This window comes from Genypterus blacodes, unplaced genomic scaffold, assembly GCF_046128005.1.
Source record: "Genypterus blacodes isolate CSIRO-AG114 ecotype Tasmania unplaced genomic scaffold, CSIRO-AGI_Gbla_v1 ptg000129l_1, whole genome shotgun sequence".
Lineage (NCBI taxonomy): Eukaryota > Metazoa > Chordata > Actinopteri > Ophidiiformes > Ophidiidae > Genypterus > Genypterus blacodes.
In genome coordinates, this window is record NW_027466931.1 from 1,280,709 (window position 1) to 1,299,192 (window position 18,484).

General features: G+C 41.0%; 1 protein-coding gene across 24 annotated transcripts in view; it reads right to left on the reverse strand.

Moving 5' to 3' along the window:
- Window positions 1-18,484, reverse strand: part of LOC143010661 (hemicentin-1-like) — a 68,865-nt gene that overhangs the window by 18,509 nt on the left and 31,872 nt on the right. For 20 of the 24 annotated variants that reach the window (XM_076163106.1, XM_076163108.1, XM_076163109.1 and 17 more), the window contains 3 exons: window positions 11,299-11,637; window positions 10,900-11,178; window positions 2,976-3,314 (listed from right to left, as the gene is read on the reverse strand). In XM_076163106.1, the coding sequence (XP_076019221.1) occupies window positions 2,976-3,314; window positions 10,900-11,178; window positions 11,299-11,637 (957 nt within the window). Of the gene's footprint in view, window positions 1-708; window positions 1,430-1,501; window positions 1,571-2,144; window positions 2,258-2,576; window positions 2,856-2,975; window positions 3,315-10,899; window positions 11,179-11,298; window positions 11,638-18,484 lie in introns of those variants that run through there. The other 4 variants (XM_076163125.1, XM_076163115.1, XM_076163129.1 and 1 more) reach the window with 3 other exon arrangements.

The window sequence follows — 18,484 nt, forward strand, 5'->3', positions numbered from 1 at the left end:
CAGATTTGCAATAATCATTGGATTTGTACAATGTATGAATATTAATGTATGATGATCTATAATTCTTGAAAAAAAAAAAATATTTAATGTATATATTGTTTGATAATCAGCATCAGGTAAGCCCTAACTTTGACAACTTTGAGCAAGGAGCCTTTGACCGTCACAGACAAAATGCTGAAACAAAGACGCAGTGTTTTTCTCAAGACGTGCTAAAGAGCTCAAAGTTAAAGAAGTTTGACCTCTGTTTGTGTCTGAAATGAAGGTCAAAGCTGCTGCAGCACCTCAAACACACCACAGGAAGAGGAGGATCTCCAGCTTCATATGGACCTGTCAGTCAAAGACCCGTCAGCTGACAACCAGACAGCATGGAGGTCCCGGCTCTGTGTCACGGCTCCTTTACGCTGTGTGAGGTTTGTACAGGTACAGAAGCCTGTTGGTTCAATGCTCCTTCACCTAAAGACCTAACTGCTTTGATTGACTGATACTGTATACGGACACACAAATATGTTGGTCAGAGACTCCAGAGAAGCCTTCAGAGAAACTCCAGAGAAACCTTCATGTATAAAGAGAGTGTGTCCAAAGATTTCCGGTTCCTGTCCTCACTTCCCCTGCAGCGACTCTACTGGATATCAATGGTAGACAAACACTTATTGGTTAGATGTATATTTGTGCAGCTAACATACTGTGGACACAAAGACAAAGAAAGTGTTGAAGAGGACCATTAAACAACGTTTATGAGAAATACAAAAATACAAGAATATAAAGAACACAAACACATTAACAGAGTTGTAAGATTGTCGATTGTCTCCCTTCAAGATTCTGAGACGATCATCAGATTATAAAAATATAATCCATTTCATAAACATATATTTGCATACACATGTGCACATATATATTAACATTCATGACAGCACTCGTCCAAAGAAGACCTCCTCCTCCACATCAGAACACAGAACATTCTCATGACACCACACGTCTGTAAATGTGTCGAAATATTTCTCTGGCTCTGTAGAAGTTGAACTCAAGCTTCAGATGAACGCATCATGAAAATTCAGAATGTCACAATAGACTAGATTTTCATGTTACTGACAAAACCGCAATTAAAACCAAATGCAGTCAAACAACTTCATAAATATTTGTGTTCAGCACGATCAAAAGCTTTTTCTTGATCGATCGATACCAGATCAGGAGTCAGAACGAACAACATCCATGACATCCAGCTATGGGGAAAAACAATCAAACCAAACAACTAAACAGACAACACAACCTGAAAAAATGGAAAGAGGATAAACAAAAAACAAACAAAAGAAAAAAAAACTAAGAAAGCTCACTTACACTCTCACTACTCTGAAAGTGAGAGAGTCTCTTTTTCTTCCTCAGCTCCTTTCCTCAGCAGTTCCTGCTCAGCCTCATTTAGGATTTCCTCCACCTGGAGGAAGAAGATTAAACCATGTTGAGCTGATGTTCTTCTCATGTTGTTGTCATGTTTTTGTTTCTTTACCTCTCTTAGTTTTCTCTGAGAAATCATCTCCCTGATCTTGCTGGTAACCTCTCGAAAGTCGTTCTGCCCCTATCAGACACACAGATGATCAATACAGGATGTGTGTCTGTTCAAATGTCTCCTTCCTGCCATCATAAAGGAGAACATTTGTCTCTGTTGGTTTTGGACCTGTGGGTGGTTCTGGTTTTGGTCTGAAAAGGACTTGAGTCTTCCTGCTCTCAGAGGAAAAATTCAATTTATCTGACAGAAACAAACTGAAACAAATCAGATGAACACCATGTAGAGAAAAGGATCAAACATCTAAATAAACATTTAAACATCCACATACTCATCGTATATTGACCACATGTATGAAGTCAATATACACAAGAGAAGGCTGTGTGTGTGTGTGTATGTGTGTGCGTGCGCGCAAGCTTGTGCGTGTGCTTATGGCTTGATGTTCACTTAACTTTACTTTATTATCTTCTCATTATTTTTGAGGATAATCAATCTCTTAAAAGGAAAACTGTGACTGTCAAAGTGAATCTTATTCCACTAATAACTCTGCAAATGAGTGTGTTTGTGTAAAATGCAGTGTATTGCATCACTACGAATAATGAAATCAAATCACAATATGTCCAATGGATGTGATGAAGTCACTTACTGCTCGACTTCTGTAGAACTTCAAGTAGATTATGGCCACCACGACCAACCCAATGGACATGATCGACAGGGGAATGATAAAGCGATGATCATTGTTGGACTTGGAGAAATGATCTGAAATGATGAAACACACAACAGAAGAAAATCTATGAACAGGATCAAAGCCTCTTGTAGGCTTGAACACTGGTGTCCATGATGCTTCAGTCAAAGTGGACACAGACATCATGACCCCCTCACATGTGGACACAGTCAGTCTAAACTGTATTTGTCGATGGTGAAATGAGTCAACCAGTCACTTAATGAGGACAGGACTGAGATCCTGAGAGGTCTTTAGAAGTTCAAATGTAAAGCTGAGGACAGATTGACCAAATGTCCATCATAGCTGCTCATGGATCAAAACAAGGATCGGCTCATTTAGAAGACGTGTCCTCACATGAAACGTGTATCTGTGCCTCTCTGGTCTGGCTGGTTTTGGTCTCTTGTACTTTACAGGTGAATGTGTTGCTGTGTTTGTTGTCCACAGTCACTGAGCTGCTGACAGTATAGAGACCATCAGGACCTCTGAGCGTCTCTGTAGGTCCAGCAGAGACGATGTTTCTCTCAGCGTCCAGCCACAGCACCTCAGGCTCTGGATACCAGCCTGCAGATTCACACTCTAACATCACTGCATCATTGGGTTTACTGATCTTTATCACAGGGGACGACGCTGAGCCTGAGGATGAGGAGAGAGGAGGAACCACAGTGATGTTCTTACACTCACATGTCCATGTGTCCTCAGATCATAAATATTAATAAACAAATGCGAACCAATCATGAACATGTTTCTACTTACCAACAGTCAGCTCAAAGTAACAGCGTCTATACATGGAAACAATGCACATGTATGTTCCTTCATCAGAGAGTTTCACATTGGAGAGTTTCAGTGAAACATTTCCGTGCTTCAGTTCCTCCCTGAACAGTGACGTTCTTCCTCTGTATGCTGGGTTTTGATGATCCAGAAGCTCCAAACCATTACGCCATATGTTTATTACCCCTGACCTCAGATCAGGTCTCGTCCACTCTACAATCGTGCCAGATGCATCAGCAGGAGGTTCCAGGCGACATGGCAGAATGATGTCATCACCAAGCGCTGCTACAATTGTCTGAGGCGCATCAATCACCTGAAACTGAGCTGGAAACACACAAGAAACTTCTAACTCCTCTTGCATTCATACTTTTCTTTTTGTTTTCTGTCACTGTTTACCCCAAATCTTCTCTTCTTGTTTAACAACATTGTTTGTGGTCTGTACACTCGCAAAGAATGTGAGGAAATGTGTGTGTTAATCAAGAACTAAATTAGATCCATTGTTTTACAGCAAAGGTCTTTCCTACATGTTTCCCACCAGGGGGCATTAGTGAGCTCAGAGTGAAAACGAGTCATGTACATTTTATTTGTATATAGCCCAATACCACATACAGAGCTCTATAGGAAGATGAGGAAAAACTCCAGAGAAACCTTCATGTATAAAGAGAGTGTGTAAAAAGATTGCCGATTCCTGTCCTCACTTCCCCTGCAGCGACTCTACAGGATATCATTGGCAGACAAACACTCACATAACGCACAAATTGACACTTCATTGGTTAGATGTATATTTGTGCACCTAACATACTGTGGCTAACATGACTGCTAACCAGCTAGCTCAATAGGCAGGGCAGAGGTGTGTGTGTGTGAGTAAAATGTTTTTGATGAAATTCTTCAATCTAAATATAAATGGTCCTTATCAACTGAAAAAATAATAACAGGCTGATTAAGGGGACTTCCAGGCTCCCTGAAATAAAGACCATCAGACAAAGAGGGGGGGAAGACAGGGGGCGCTAAAACTCACATATATTGATGAATATTGGTCAATTAATTCGGCATCCAAACTTTACTGTCCAGAATCTATACACTCAGTTAAAGGTGATTTGTTATGAACTAACATGAAATCTGCATCACTTCACCTCAAAGTACTGCAGAGCTGCTGTACGTCTGGTATAAGTATGAATGTACCTCTGCTCAGGTGACTTTGGAGATGAAAGCTGGCAGCGAATATCCAAAGCAGAACAGACAACATCCAGAAGATCTGAGAAATGAAAAACAAAACTTCTTTATTGGCTTCACATCAGTTATAAAATAGTATTTAGGACAATAACAATGACAGTTAAAGGTTGAGGTGATGGCATTCATCAGACACACTGCACCATATTCAGCCTCATGCCTTTACTTTGTTCTTACTGTAATCAAGTTCATACATGGACATAATCAATAGGATTGTGTCTCATTAATGAGGTCCTAAAACAAGTTAGCATTAGCATTTGGAAATTAAGCTCCACATCTTCCAGTTAAGTTAAGGTAAGTTTGATTATCATATAAAGCAGGGGTGTCAAACTGAAATACTCAGTTGGCCAAAATAAAAAACTGGGATTCAGTCGTGGGCCAGACTCCATATCTCTTGAAAATAGGACTACAATTGTGTTTGTTTTCCCTTCTCTCCCGATATATAATGATTCAGTTTTTCATATGGAAACATACTTAAGTTTAGCTTAAACATTAGGTCTGGAACAAGCACAGCTTATTATTAACACATGAGAAACCGATTTTCAAATAAGAGTGACATTCATTTCTTATTCTTATCTAAATAAATAAAAGAAAATAATTATCATGCCTCTCTCTATCTGTAACCTTTCAAGTTCTCAATGGAAACCTTTTTTTCACATAACAACAGAACAACCCAAATAAAATAATAATTTCCCTCAATGAAAATCCATCAATTCAACTATTCTAGGTCAGGCAAGACAGAAGTGCAGAAAGAAAGGCTCAGTTTGCTAAACTCTGATTTCCTCTGACGCACATAGATCTGTGCTGCCGAACATAGAGAGCGTTTGAGCAGCTTGGGGACGGAGTTGTTGGGGAATTGTGTCTGGGATGAAACGAGGAAACAGAGTCATACTTTGACTTGAGCGTGTCACTACACACACTGGAGTTCAATCAGCTCCATTTGGAGGTTGGTTGATGCGCGTTCCACGTCAAATGCAAACTAATTACTAAGCACTCCAAACCTACATTTCTGGGTTTCAAAGTCGGCAAATCGCCGCGTAAACTCGGCGCTGAGTACGTAGATTTGTTGAGCAAACTGTGCACTTGGCAACACGGAGGTAGAGACCTGCTCTCTCATGGTTTGGCGGCACGGAAAATGGCCCGAGTTCCCGTGCAGCGTGCTACTCTCCCACAGGTAAAACTTAGTTTGAAGAGCGCTCACCGCAGCGTACATGTCTGCGATGACGCTGTCCCGCCCCTGAAGCTGCAGGCTGAACAAATCGAGTTGGCTCGTGATGTCACAGGGAACGCACTCGCAAAGCATTTTGGGATGTGTAGTATTAGCGGTGCATGCGCTAAACAAGGCGGGCGCTCTAGCAGACATTTGACATTATCTCGCAGGCCAAATATAATTGCACATTGGCCTGAGTTTGACACCCCTGATTTAAAGTGTGTATATGTGTGTATATGTGTGTGTGTGTGTGTGTGTGTGTGTGTGTGTGTGTGTGTGTGTGTGTGTGTGTGCGTACGTGCGTGCGCATGTGTGTGTGTGTGTGTGCGCATATGTATGTGTGTGTGTGTGCATATGTATGTGTGTGTGTGTGTGTTAGAATTCACCTTCAAACGACCACAACTCGCCCGTTGTGTGTTTAGGGAGGCAGTGGCTCAGTGGGTAGTGCTTCGCTTGGGAACCGGAGGGTCGCCGGTTCGAGCCCCTGCCGAGGTGCCCCTGAGCAATTGCTCCCCCCTCTGCGAAGGGTGGTAATGTAATGTAAGTCGCTTTGGATAAAAGCGTCTGCCAAAATGATCGTAATGTAATTTACGAGGCTTAACTTCCTCCTCGTGAATAAAATGGTGACGCAAAGAAACAAAACTCAGTCTGATCATCTGATCAGCTTTAAAATAGAAGCGATCAGCTTGTAAATGTCTGCGATATACAGTAATTTTGTAATCACACAAATAATATGAATCTTGTCACACGATATGAAACTTAAATAACCATTAAAGCTGCCCAAAGAGTGCTGTTGAAACGAGACCAGAGGCGGAAGTAAAGAGCTACATTAGATCGTGTTTGTAATATAAAGTTATAAACTCCACCACTAAGAAGTGAACGTAAAAATCTAACAGATGTATAATAACACATTACGCGTGACGCTGTGATATTAATTCACTTAAATAATAAAGATTTCCTACCTGAACACCTTGAAAAAGTCAACACAAACAAGTTCAAACACATTCACTTTCACAATCGGCAGCCTGCAGAACTCCCAAGACATTTAGGGGCGGGGGTTAAAATACAGTAGCGTAGGCCGAGCCTATTCAGCTGCTATGCAAAATACACACAGGAAGCACATTTATTCCTCATAAGAGGGAGGCAGTGCCTCAGTGGGTAGTGCTTCCGCTTGGGAACCGGAGGGTCGCCGGTTCGAGCCCCTGCCGAGGTGCCCCTGAGCAAGGCACCGAACCCTCAATTGCTCCCCCCTCTGCGAACGGTGGTAATGTAATGTAAGTCGCTTTGGATAAAAGCGTCTGCCAAATGATCGTAATGTAATAAGAATATTAGACTAGAACTCTCATATGAACAACTCTCCTATATGGGGCAGTCCCTCCCCCACACACACACACACGAACATTAATAACAACTGCATTTCATTCACAAACACGCATACATACAAACACAAACACACAGCATGTGAGAACATAAATCAAAAACACAACCAACTGTACTTCAAACACACAGCATTTTGGCAACTATGTATAACTCATATAGGCCTGACAGAACAGGAAGTCCTCCTAAGCTGCACCATCATGCTCATATCTGACATAAACAAGCAAATTGGTGCACCTGCATCATCAGTAGTCTCGTCCAGTTCGATGGAATAATAGCGACTATTTTTAATGCGTTCAATCAGTGTCTTCCTGACGTCATCTGCTATGGCTCCTATTCTCCGCGACACTGTGTCATTTGAAAGTGGCACCAAATTTAACTGTTTGGCGATCTTCTCGCCACACATAATGTGTACCATCTCTTTTGCTAATGGTAAACACAGCTGTTCATCAATTGTGTGCGGCTTACCTGCCTTCGCTATGCGGAGGCTGGGCACGATAAGAAGCCTCCTGTGCTTAAACCACAGGTGCACCACGGAACTGAATTGCGCATGTGGACTGCCTCAGTTTATCACGTTTGCGTACACAAAACTCGCACTTTGTGTGATTTAGAGGCTCATTCCATATAATAAGTGCATTTCAAGGTAAGTGTATGGATCAAATGATGTCACCATTCTCCATGACACCACACACACCTTATGCCACTGAGCCTACATTTGTTTTGGAATAAAGCAGGTAAAGATGTATTTCTTTAAGCAAAGGTCTAAGTAGTATTACCTCTTCATAACAGTAATGTTATAGATACAACCAAAGGAATGTAACACACACGCGTGCACACACACGCACATACACACACACACACACACACACACACGTTTCACTTATGTGTTTTTGTTTTTAGTTCCCTGCACAACAGCTTCTTAAGAGAAGGAGGGAAGTCGTGAGAAGAAAATTCGAGGCATCGAGGGATCTGAGTGTAAATTTCCAGGACAGATCAGACTTCAGAGGAAACATCCTGGAAGTCTAAAATTCCATCCAAACCAAAACGCTGTGAAGTCAGGAACAATATAAATGAACTAAACTAAAGTACAATTATCAGCAGCAGCTAAATGATTTTACTGAAGTGTTTTTCTGATGGTGGACTTGAGTCTTTCTGCACCTCCTTCAACTCTGCTCATCTATCAAAAGCTCAAAGTCCTTCTATCACTTTATCAATCAGCCAACTGTAACTCATTCATCTGTATAGGTCCTGCAGCTTTAAGTAAAGAGTTACAATCTGTTCTTCTCTCCAAACTAAATATGTAGTGCAGACATGAGGCTTGTTTTCCTTCATCAAACCTGACAAACTAATTCAGTTCATCACCTGAAGTGAAACATCAGAGGAAACAGGAAGTCCTCATGAGATAGATGACAGTTCTGTTGATTTACTGCAGGGGGCAGCAGCAGACTGGTGAGCCTCTTCAGGTGATGGAAGGTGTGTGTAGAGAGGGACATTGGATTTGTACAACAATGTAGCCTTTTGTACAATGTATGAATATTAATGTATGATGATCTATAATTCTGAAAAAACGATATATATTAAATGTATATATTGTTTGATAATCAGCATCAGGTCAACCCTAACTTTGACAACGTGCCTTTCAGCAAGGAGCCTTTGACCGTCACAGACAAAATGCTGAAACAAGGACGCAGTGTTTTTCTCAAGACGTGCAAAAGAGCTCAAAGTTAAAGAAGTTTGACCTCTGTTTGTGTCTGAAATGAAGGTCAAAGCTGCTGCAGCACCTCAAACACACCACAGGAAGAGGAGAATGTCCAGCTTTATATGGACCTGTCAGTCAAAGACCTGTCAGCCGACAACCAGACAGCATGGAGGTCCCGGCTCTGTGCATAGCCTGCTTGAGTCGCTTCTCTTTATCTTGCTTTGTCACGGCTCCTTTAAGATGTGTGAGGTTTGTACAGGTACAGAAGCCTGTTGGTTCAATGCTCCTTCACTTAAAGACCTAACTGCTTTGATTGACTGATACTGTATACGGACACACAAATATGTTGGTCAGAGACTCCAGAGAAGCCTTCATGTATAAAGAGAGTGTGTCAAAAGATTTCCGGTTCCTGTCATCACTTCCCCTGCAGCGACTCTACTGGATATCAATGGTAGACAAACACTTTATTGGTTAGATGTATATTTGTGCAGCTAACATACTGTGGACACAAAGACAAAGAGAGTGTTGAAGAGGACCATTTAACAACAACATTTATGAGAAATACAAAAATACAAGAATATAAAGAACACAAACACATTACAGAGTTGTAAGATTGTCGATTGTCTCTTGATTCTGAGACGATCATCAGATTATAAAAATATAATCCATTTCATAAACATACATTTGCATACACATGTGCACATATATATTAACATTCATGACAGCACTCGTCCAAAGAAGACCTCCTCCTCCACATCAGAACACAGAACATTCTCATGACACCACACGTCTGTAAATGTGTCGAAATATTTCTCTGGCTCTGTAGAAGTTGAACTCAAGCTTCAGATGAACGCATCATGAAAATTCAGAATGTCACAATAGACTAGATTTTCATGTTACTGACAAAACCGCAATTAAAACCAAATGCAGTCAAACAACTTCATAAATATTTGTGTTCAGCACGATCAAAAGCTTTTTCTTGATCGATCGATACCAGATCAGGAGTTAGAACAAACAACATCCATGACATCCAGCTATGGGGAAAACAATCAAACCAAACAACTAAACGCACAAAACAAGCCGAAAAAATGGAAAGAGGATAGACAAAAAACAAACAAAAGAAAAAAAAAACAAAGAAAGCTCACTTACACTCTCACTACTCTGAAAGTGAGAGAGTCTCTTTTTCTTCCTCAGCTCTTTTCCTCCGCAGTTCCTGCTCAGCCTCATTTAGGATTTCCTCCACCTGGAGGAGGAAGATTAAACCATGTTGAGCTGATGTTCTTCTCATGTTGTTGTCATGTTTTTGTTTCTTTACCTCTCTTAGTTTGCTCTGAGAAATCATCTCCCTGATCTTGCTGAGAACCTCTCGAAAGTCGTTCTGCCCCTATCAGACACACAGATGATCAATACAGGATGTGTCTCTGTTCAAATGTCTCCTTCCTGCCATCATAAAGGAGAACATTTGTCTCTGTTGGTTTTGGACCTGTGGGTGGTTCTGGTTTTGGTCTGAAAAGGACTTGAGTCTTCCTGCTCTCAGAGGAAAAACTCAATTTATCTGACAGAAACAAACTGAAACAAATCAGATGAACACCATGTAGAGAAAAGGATCAAACATCTAAATAAACATTTAAACATCCACATACTCATCGTATATTGACCACATGTATGAAGTCAATATACACAAGAGAAGGCTGTGTGTGTGTGTGTATGTGTGTGCGTGCGCGCAAGCTTGTGCGTGTGCTTATGGCTTGATGTTCACTTAACTTTACTTTATTATCTTCTCATTATTTTTGAGGATAATCAATCTCTTAAAAGGAAAACTGTGACTGTCAAAGTGAATCTTATTCCACTAATAACTCTGCAAATGAGTGTGTTTGTGTAAAATGCAGTGTATTGCATCACTACGAATAATGAAATCAAATCACAATATGTCCAATGGATGTGATGAAGTCACTTACTGCTCGTCTTCTGTGGAACTTCAAGTGTAAGAATATGGCCACCACGACCAACCCAATGGACATGATCGACAGGAGAATGATAGAGAGATGATCATTGTTGGACTTGGAGAAATGATCTGAAATGATGAAACACACAACAGAAGAAAATCTATGAACAGGATCAAAGCCTCTTGTTGGCTTGAACACTGGTGTCCATGATGCTTCAGTCAAAGTGGACACAGACATCATGACCCCCTCACATGTGGACACAGTCAGTCTAAACTGTATTTGTCGATGGTGAAATGAGTCAACCAGTCACTTAATGAGGACAGGACTGAGATCCTGAGAGGTCTTTAGAAGTTCAAATGTAAAGCTGAGGACAGATTGACCAAATATCCATCATAGCTGCTCATGGATCAAAACAAGGATCGGCTCATTTAGAAGACGTGTCCTCACCTGAAACGTGTATCTGTGCCTCTCTGGTCTGGTTGGTTTTGTTCTCTTGTAGTTTACAGGTGAATGTGTTGCCGTGTTTGTTGTCCACAGACACTGAGCTGCTGACATTATAGAGACCATCAGGACCTCTGAGCGTCTCTGTAGGTCCAGCAGAGACGATGTTTCCCTCAGCGTCCAGCCACAGCACCTCAGGCTCTGGATACCAGCCTGCAGATTCACACTCTAACATCACTGCATCATTGGATTTACTGATCTTTATCACAGGGGACGACGCTGAGCCTGAGGATGAGGAGAGAGGAGGAACCACAGTGATGTTCTTACACTCACATGTCCATGTGTCCTCAGATCATAAATATTAATAAACAAATGCGAACCAATCATGAACATGTTTCTACTTACCAACAGTCAGCTCAAAGTAACAGCGTCTATACATGGAAACAATGCACATGTATGTTCCTTCATCAGAGAGTTTCACATTGGAGAGTTTCAGTGAAACATTTCCGTGCTTCAGTTCCTCCCTGAACAGTGACGTTCTTCCTCTGTATGCTGGGTTTTGATGATCCAGAAGCTCCAAACCATTAAGCCATATGTGTATAACCCCTGACCTCAGATCAGGTCTCCTCCACTCTACAATCGTGCCAAATGCATCAGCAGGAGGTTCCAGGCGACATGGCAGAATGATGTCATCACCAAGCGCTGCTGCTATTGGCTGAGGCTCATCACTCACCTGAGACTGAACTGGAAACACACAAGAAACTTCTAACTCCTCTTGCATTCATACTTTTCTTTTTGTTTTCTGTCACTGTTTACCCCAAATCTTCTCTTCTTGTTTAACAACATTGTTTGTGGTCTGTTCACTCGCAAAGAATGTGAGGAAATGTTTGTGTTAATCAAGAATTAAATTAGATCCATTGTTTTACAGTAATAGTCTTTCCTACATGTTTCCCACCAGGGGGCATTAGTGAGCTCAGAGTGAAAACGAGTCATGTACATGTTATTTGTATATAGCCCAATACCACATACAAAGCTCTCTAGGAAGATGAGGAAAAACTCCAGAGAAACCTTCATGTATAAAGAGAGTGTGTAAAAAGATTGCCGATTCCTGTCCTCACTTCCCCTGCAGCGACTCTACAGGATATCATTGGCAGACAAACACTCACATAACGCACAAATTGACACTTCCTTGGTTAGATGTATATTTGTGCACCTAACATACTGTGGCTAACATGACTGCTAACCAGCTAGCTCAATAGGCAGGGCAGAGGTGTGTGTGTGTGAGTAAAATGTTTTTGATGAAATTCTTCAATCTAAATAACAATGGTCCTTATCAACTGAAAAAACTATAACAGGCTGATTAAGGGGACTTCCAGGCTCCCTGAAATAAAGACCATCAGACAAAGAGGGAGGGAAGACAGGGGGCGCTAAAACTCACATATATTGATGAATATTGGTCAATTAATTCAGCATCCAGTCTTTACTGTCCAGAATCTATACACTCAGTTAAAGGTGATTTGTTATGAACTAACATGAAATCTGCATCACTTCACCTCAAAGTACTGCAGAGCTACTGTACGTCTGGTATAAGTATGAATGTACCTCTGCTCAGGTGACTTTGGAGATGAAAGCTGGCAGCGAATATCCAAAGCAGAACAGACAACATCCAGAAGATCTGAGAAATGAAAAACAAAACTTCTTTATTGGCTTCACATCAGTTATAAAATAGTATTTAGGACAATAACAATGACAGTTAAAGGTTGAGGTGATGGCATTCATCAGACACACTGCACCATATTCAGCCTCATGCCTTTACTTTGTTCTTACTGTAATCAAGTTCATACATGGACATAATCAATAGGATTGTGTCTCATTAATGAGGTCCTAAAACAAGTTAGCATTAGCATTTGGAAATTAAGCTCCACATCTTCCAGTTAAGTTTGATTATCATATAAAGCAGGGGTGTCAAACTCAAATACTCAGTGGGCCAAAATAAAAAACTGGGATTCAGTCGTGGGCCAGACTCCATATCTCTTGAAAATAGGACTACAATTGTGTTTGTTTTCCCTTCTCTCCCGATATATAATGATTCAGTTTTTCATATGGAAACATACTTAAGTTTAGCTTAAACATTAGGTCTGGAACAAGCACAGCTTATTACTAACACATGAGAAACCGAGTGTCAAATAAGAGTGACATTCATTTCTTATTCTTATCTAAATAAATAAAAGAAAATAATTATTATGCCTCTCTCTATCTGTAACCTTTCAAGTTCTTTTTCACTGGAAACTTTTTTTTCACAGAACAACAGAACAACCCAAATAAAATAATAATTTCCCTCAATGAAAATCCATCAATTCAACTATTCTAGGTCAGGCAAGACAGAAGTGCAGAAAGAAAGGCTCAGTTTGCTAAACTCTGATTTCCTCTGACGCACATAGATCTGTGCTGCCGAACATAGAGAGCGTTTGAGCAGCTTGGGGACGGAGTTGTTGGGGAATTGTGTCTGGTATGAAACGAGGAAACAGAGTCATACTTTGACTTGAGCGTGTCACTACACACACTGGAGTTCAATCAGCTCCATTTGGAGGTTGGTTGATGCGCGTTCCACGTCAAATGCAAACTAATTACTAAGCACTCCAAACCTACATTTCTGGGTTTCAAAGTCGGCAAATCGTAAACTCGCCGCTGAGTACGTAGATTTGTTGAGCAAACTGTGCACTTGGCAACACGGAGGTAGAGACCTGCTCTTTCATGGTTTGGCGGCACGGAAAATGGCCCGAGTATCCTTGCAGCGTCCTACTCTCCCACAGGCAAAACTTAGTTTGAAGTAGAGATGTGACGTTCACGAACGATCCAGTTGAACGGCTCATTAACATGAACGATGAGAGCCAGGTCGCGATTGGTTGGGAGCCGTTCTTTTTTTCGTTCATTTTTTTTCTCTCTCCCTGCGATTATGCCTCTAGCAAACAGATGCTTACAAAAGCTCCTCCCTCCACTGTCCACGCTCTCTCCACGCCTCACCTGCGAGGAGCGCTTATTTAAGTAGTGGTGGTGGAAGTGGTGGAAAAGTCGGGTCCTTGTGTACCCCAGGCTTAGCCAACTCATGGCTAAGAAGCTTTGTGTCGTGGCTACATCAGTTCCATCCGAGAGAATTTTCTCTAAAACAGGACAAATAATTACAGAGAGAAGTCGCCTCAAGCCCGAAAAAATAAGGGCACTTACCTTCCTCAATGCAAATTTGCCAAGGGACAAGAAAGAGAGGCCGTAAAGCATGGTTTATTATTGCTGCTTTATTATTTATTTTATTTATTTTTTATTTTGTCTACAGTTGATGTTGTTATTTGAGTTATGGTTATGGTTTTAGTCTAGTGTACAGTTTGTACCAGTATTTCCAGTAGCGTGTATGCACATTTTTTCTCAATTTATTGCAGTTTTATATGTTTTGATAACACTTGAAGTATTGTTTTAGAGTTTTGTATGCAAATATTTTGTCATTTATATTAGTTATTGTTTTCTTTAAAATGTGCACCTTTATTATAAGCCTGTGTTATATAATATTGTTTGTATTGAGGTTTTTTTTGTATGATTCTTGAAATCTGTATTGTAATGTTCTTGAATTTCTTGCACTAAAAGCTTTTGCAACTTCTTTGTAGCTTGCTTTGGGCTTTTTGTATGTATTTGTAAGTATTAAGGTGTTGGATAAGTAAAATAAGTCAAAGTAGGTTTACGCGCGTACACACACTTTATACAATGAGTAAATTGTCATCTCACTGTCAATCAGACTTAAAAAATCTTGTCCACACATGTCAAATGAAGCTATAATCTATACTATAGAATAATTCAAATTCAAATATTTGTGGGAAATCTAAGTTAGAAATTATTCTGATCCAAATCTCAGCCCATCATTCCTCCCTTCTTTCTTATTTACAGGATAATAGGAATTAACCCCAGACTGGCTTCTTAAAAAGTGAATATATAGAAAAGAGCCAAATGAGCCAGTTTTTTGAACGGCTCTTTGAAGTGAACGGATCCCAAATGAACGGCTCCCTCCAAAGAGCCAAAAATCCCATCTCTAGTTTGAAGAGCGCTCACCGCAGCGTACATGCCTGCGATGACGCGGTCCCGCCCCTGAAGCTGCAGGTTGAACAAATCGAGTTGGCTCGTGATGTGACAGGGAACGCACTCGCAAAGCATTTTGGGATGTGTAGTATTAGCGGTGTGTGTGTGTGTGTGTGTGTGTGTGCGTGTGTGCATATGTATGTGTGTGTGTGTGTGCATATGTATGTGTGTGTGTGTGTGTGTGTGTGTGTGTGTGTGTGTGTGTGTGTGTGTGTGTGTGTGTGTTAGAATTCACCTTCAAACGACCACAACTCACCTGAGCGCAGAGAAACAAATCTCAGTCAGATCATCTGATCAGCTTTAAAATAGAAGCGATCAGCTTGTACATGTCTGCGAAGTAGTAATTTTGTAATCACACAAATAATATGAATCTTGTCACACCATATGAAACTTAAATAACCATTACAGCTGCACAAAGAGTGGTGTTGAAACGAGACCAGAGGCGGAAGTAAAGAGCTACATTAGATCTTGTTTGTAATATAAAGTTATAAAGTCCACCGCTAAGAAGTGAACGTAAAAATCAGATGTATAATAACTCATTACGCGTGACGCTGTGATATTAATTCACTTAAATAATAAAGATTTCCTACCTCAACATGTTGAAAAAGTCAACGCAAACAACACTTTCACTTTCACATGTAGCAGCCTGCCGAACTCAAAAGACATTTAGGGGTGGGGGGGAGGCGGAGCTGGGAACACGTAAATGACTTCTAACTCGTCATACATTCATACTCCTCCTTTTGTTTTCTGCCCCTGTTTACCAAAACACGTATCTCCCTTTTCTACAACATTGTTTGTGGCCTGTACACAAAAAATGTAAATGCTTCCACCTACTGGACTGGAATCGCCCTCACAACACTTCCTCATACGCCACGAAAAGTCGATGACTTGTGTCATTTTCCCAGAATAGATAGATAGATATATAGATGTCTGTACAATCCTACACAACAGTGGTTCACAAATTTTTTACATCGCGTACCACCTCAGAAAATATTTGGCTCTCCAAGTACCATCACTATGGCCGATGTTAAAATACAGTAGCGTAGGCCGAGCCTCTTCAGCTGCCATGCAAAATACACACAGGAAGCACATTTATTCCTCATAAGAATATTATTTAATTTGGCCTTTGTCAGTCACAGCCACATTGTACAAATTGGTACTAGAACTCTCATATGAACAACTCTCCTATATGGGGCGGTCCCTCCCTACACACACACACACACACACACACACACACGAGAACATTAATAACAACTGCATTTCATTCACAAACACGCATACATACAAACACACACACACACAGCATATGAGAACATAAATCAAAAACACTACCAACTGTACTTCAAACACACAGCATTTTGGCAACTATGTATAACTCTTATAGGCCTGACAGAACAGAAAGTCCTCCTAAGCTGCACCATCATGCTCATATCTGACATAAACAAGCAAATTGGCCAAACCTGCATCATCAGTAGTCTCGTCCAGTTCGATGGAATAATAGCGACTATTTTTAATGCGTTCAATCAGTGTCTTCCTGACGTCATCTGCTATGGCTCCTATTCTCCGCGACACTGTGTCATTTGAAAGTGGCACCAAATTTAACTGTTTGGCGCTCTTCTCGCCACACATAATGTGTATCATCTCTTTTGCTAATGGTAAACACAGCTGTTCATCAATTGTGTGCGGCTTACCTGCCTTCGCTATGCGGAGGCTGGGCATGATAAGAAGCCTCCTGTGCTTAAACCACAGGTGCACCACGGAACTAAATTGCGCATGTGGACTGCCTCAGTTTATCACGTTTGCGTACACAAAACTCCACTGGTTTGTCTTTCAGCATTGTGTGTTTTGTTGTAAGATGCAGTTTGAGATGCAATGGTTTCACGGACTCATTGCTGAGATCATCACTACACACACACACACTGTCTTTTTGGCTCGTCCTCCGTCCCGCTCCAGCTGAATCCCAGGTTGATATAACTCGGGTCATTTTTCTGTATTGTTTTGCGCTTTTTGCAGCCAGCTCCCGGTGCTGTGGACACTTCACACTGATTATGTTGCTGCTAACGTTCGCACTCCGTTCACCGTCGTTCAGGCTGTTTAAAATATCCTCCTTCTGATCCGCAGACTTCGTCCTTTTAGTTCCCCTCTGGAGCCACGACTGAAGTGGATTTGGACTGCTCATACTCCCCCCTCCCCTATCTCCGCTTACCATCTTGCCATCACAGTTAGGTTTAGCCTGTAGTAGTCAGCTAACAGTTGACGTTTGCACGCAGCGCCACTATCGGTAAGGGGTAGTAGTGTGCCGTGTGCAAACAAAAGGAAATATCCTTGTTTTTGTAATTTAACTTTGGACCCTAACAGGGATTTGTATAATTTTAAACAACGAAAGTTTCCTTTAATTGTTTGTGTGATTTAGAGGCTCATTCCATATAATAAGTGCATTTCAAGGTAAGTGTATGGATCAAATGATGTCACCATTCTCCATGACACCACACACACCTTATGCCACTGAGCCTACGTTTGTTTTGGAATAAAGCAGGTAAAGATGTATTTCTTTAAGCAAAGGTCTAAGTAGTATTACCTCTTCATAACAGTAATGTTATAGATACAACCAAAGGAATGTAACACACACGCGTGCACACACACGCACACACACACACACACACACACACACACACACACACACACACACACGTTTCACTTATGTGTTTTTGTTTTTAGTTACCTGCAAAGCAGCTTCTTAAGAGAAGGAGGGAAGTCGTGAGAAGAAAATGCGAGGCATCGAGGGATCTGAGTGTAAATTTCCAGGACAGATCAGACTTCAGAGGAAACATCCTGGAAGTCTAAAATTCCATCCAAACCAAAACGCTGTGAAGTCAGGAACAATATAAATGAACTAAACTAAAGTACAATTATCAGCAGCAGCTAAATGATTTTACTGAAGTGTTTTTCTGATGGTGGACTTGAGTCTTTCTGCACCTCCTTCAACTCTGCTCATCTATCAAAAGCTCAAAGTCCTTCTATCACTTTATCAATCAGCCAACTGTAACTCATTCATCTGTATAGGTCCTGCAGCTTTAAGTAAAGAGTTACAATCTGTTCTTCTCTCCAAACTAAATATGTAGTGCAGACATGAGGCTTGTTTTCCTTCATCAAACCTGACAAACTAATTCAGTTCATCACCTGAAGTGAAACATCAGAGGAAACAGGAAGTCCTCATGAGATAGATGACAGTTCTGTTGATTTACTGCAGGGGGCAGCAGCAGACTGGTGAGCCTCTTCAGGTGATGGAAGGTGTGTGTAGAGAGGGACATTGGATTTGTACAACAATGTAGCCTTTTGTACAATGTATGAATATTAATGTATGATGATCTATAATTCTGAAAAAACGATATATATTAAATGTATATATTGTTTGATAATCAGCATCAGGTAAGCCCTAACTTTGACAACGTGCCTTTGAGCAAGGAGC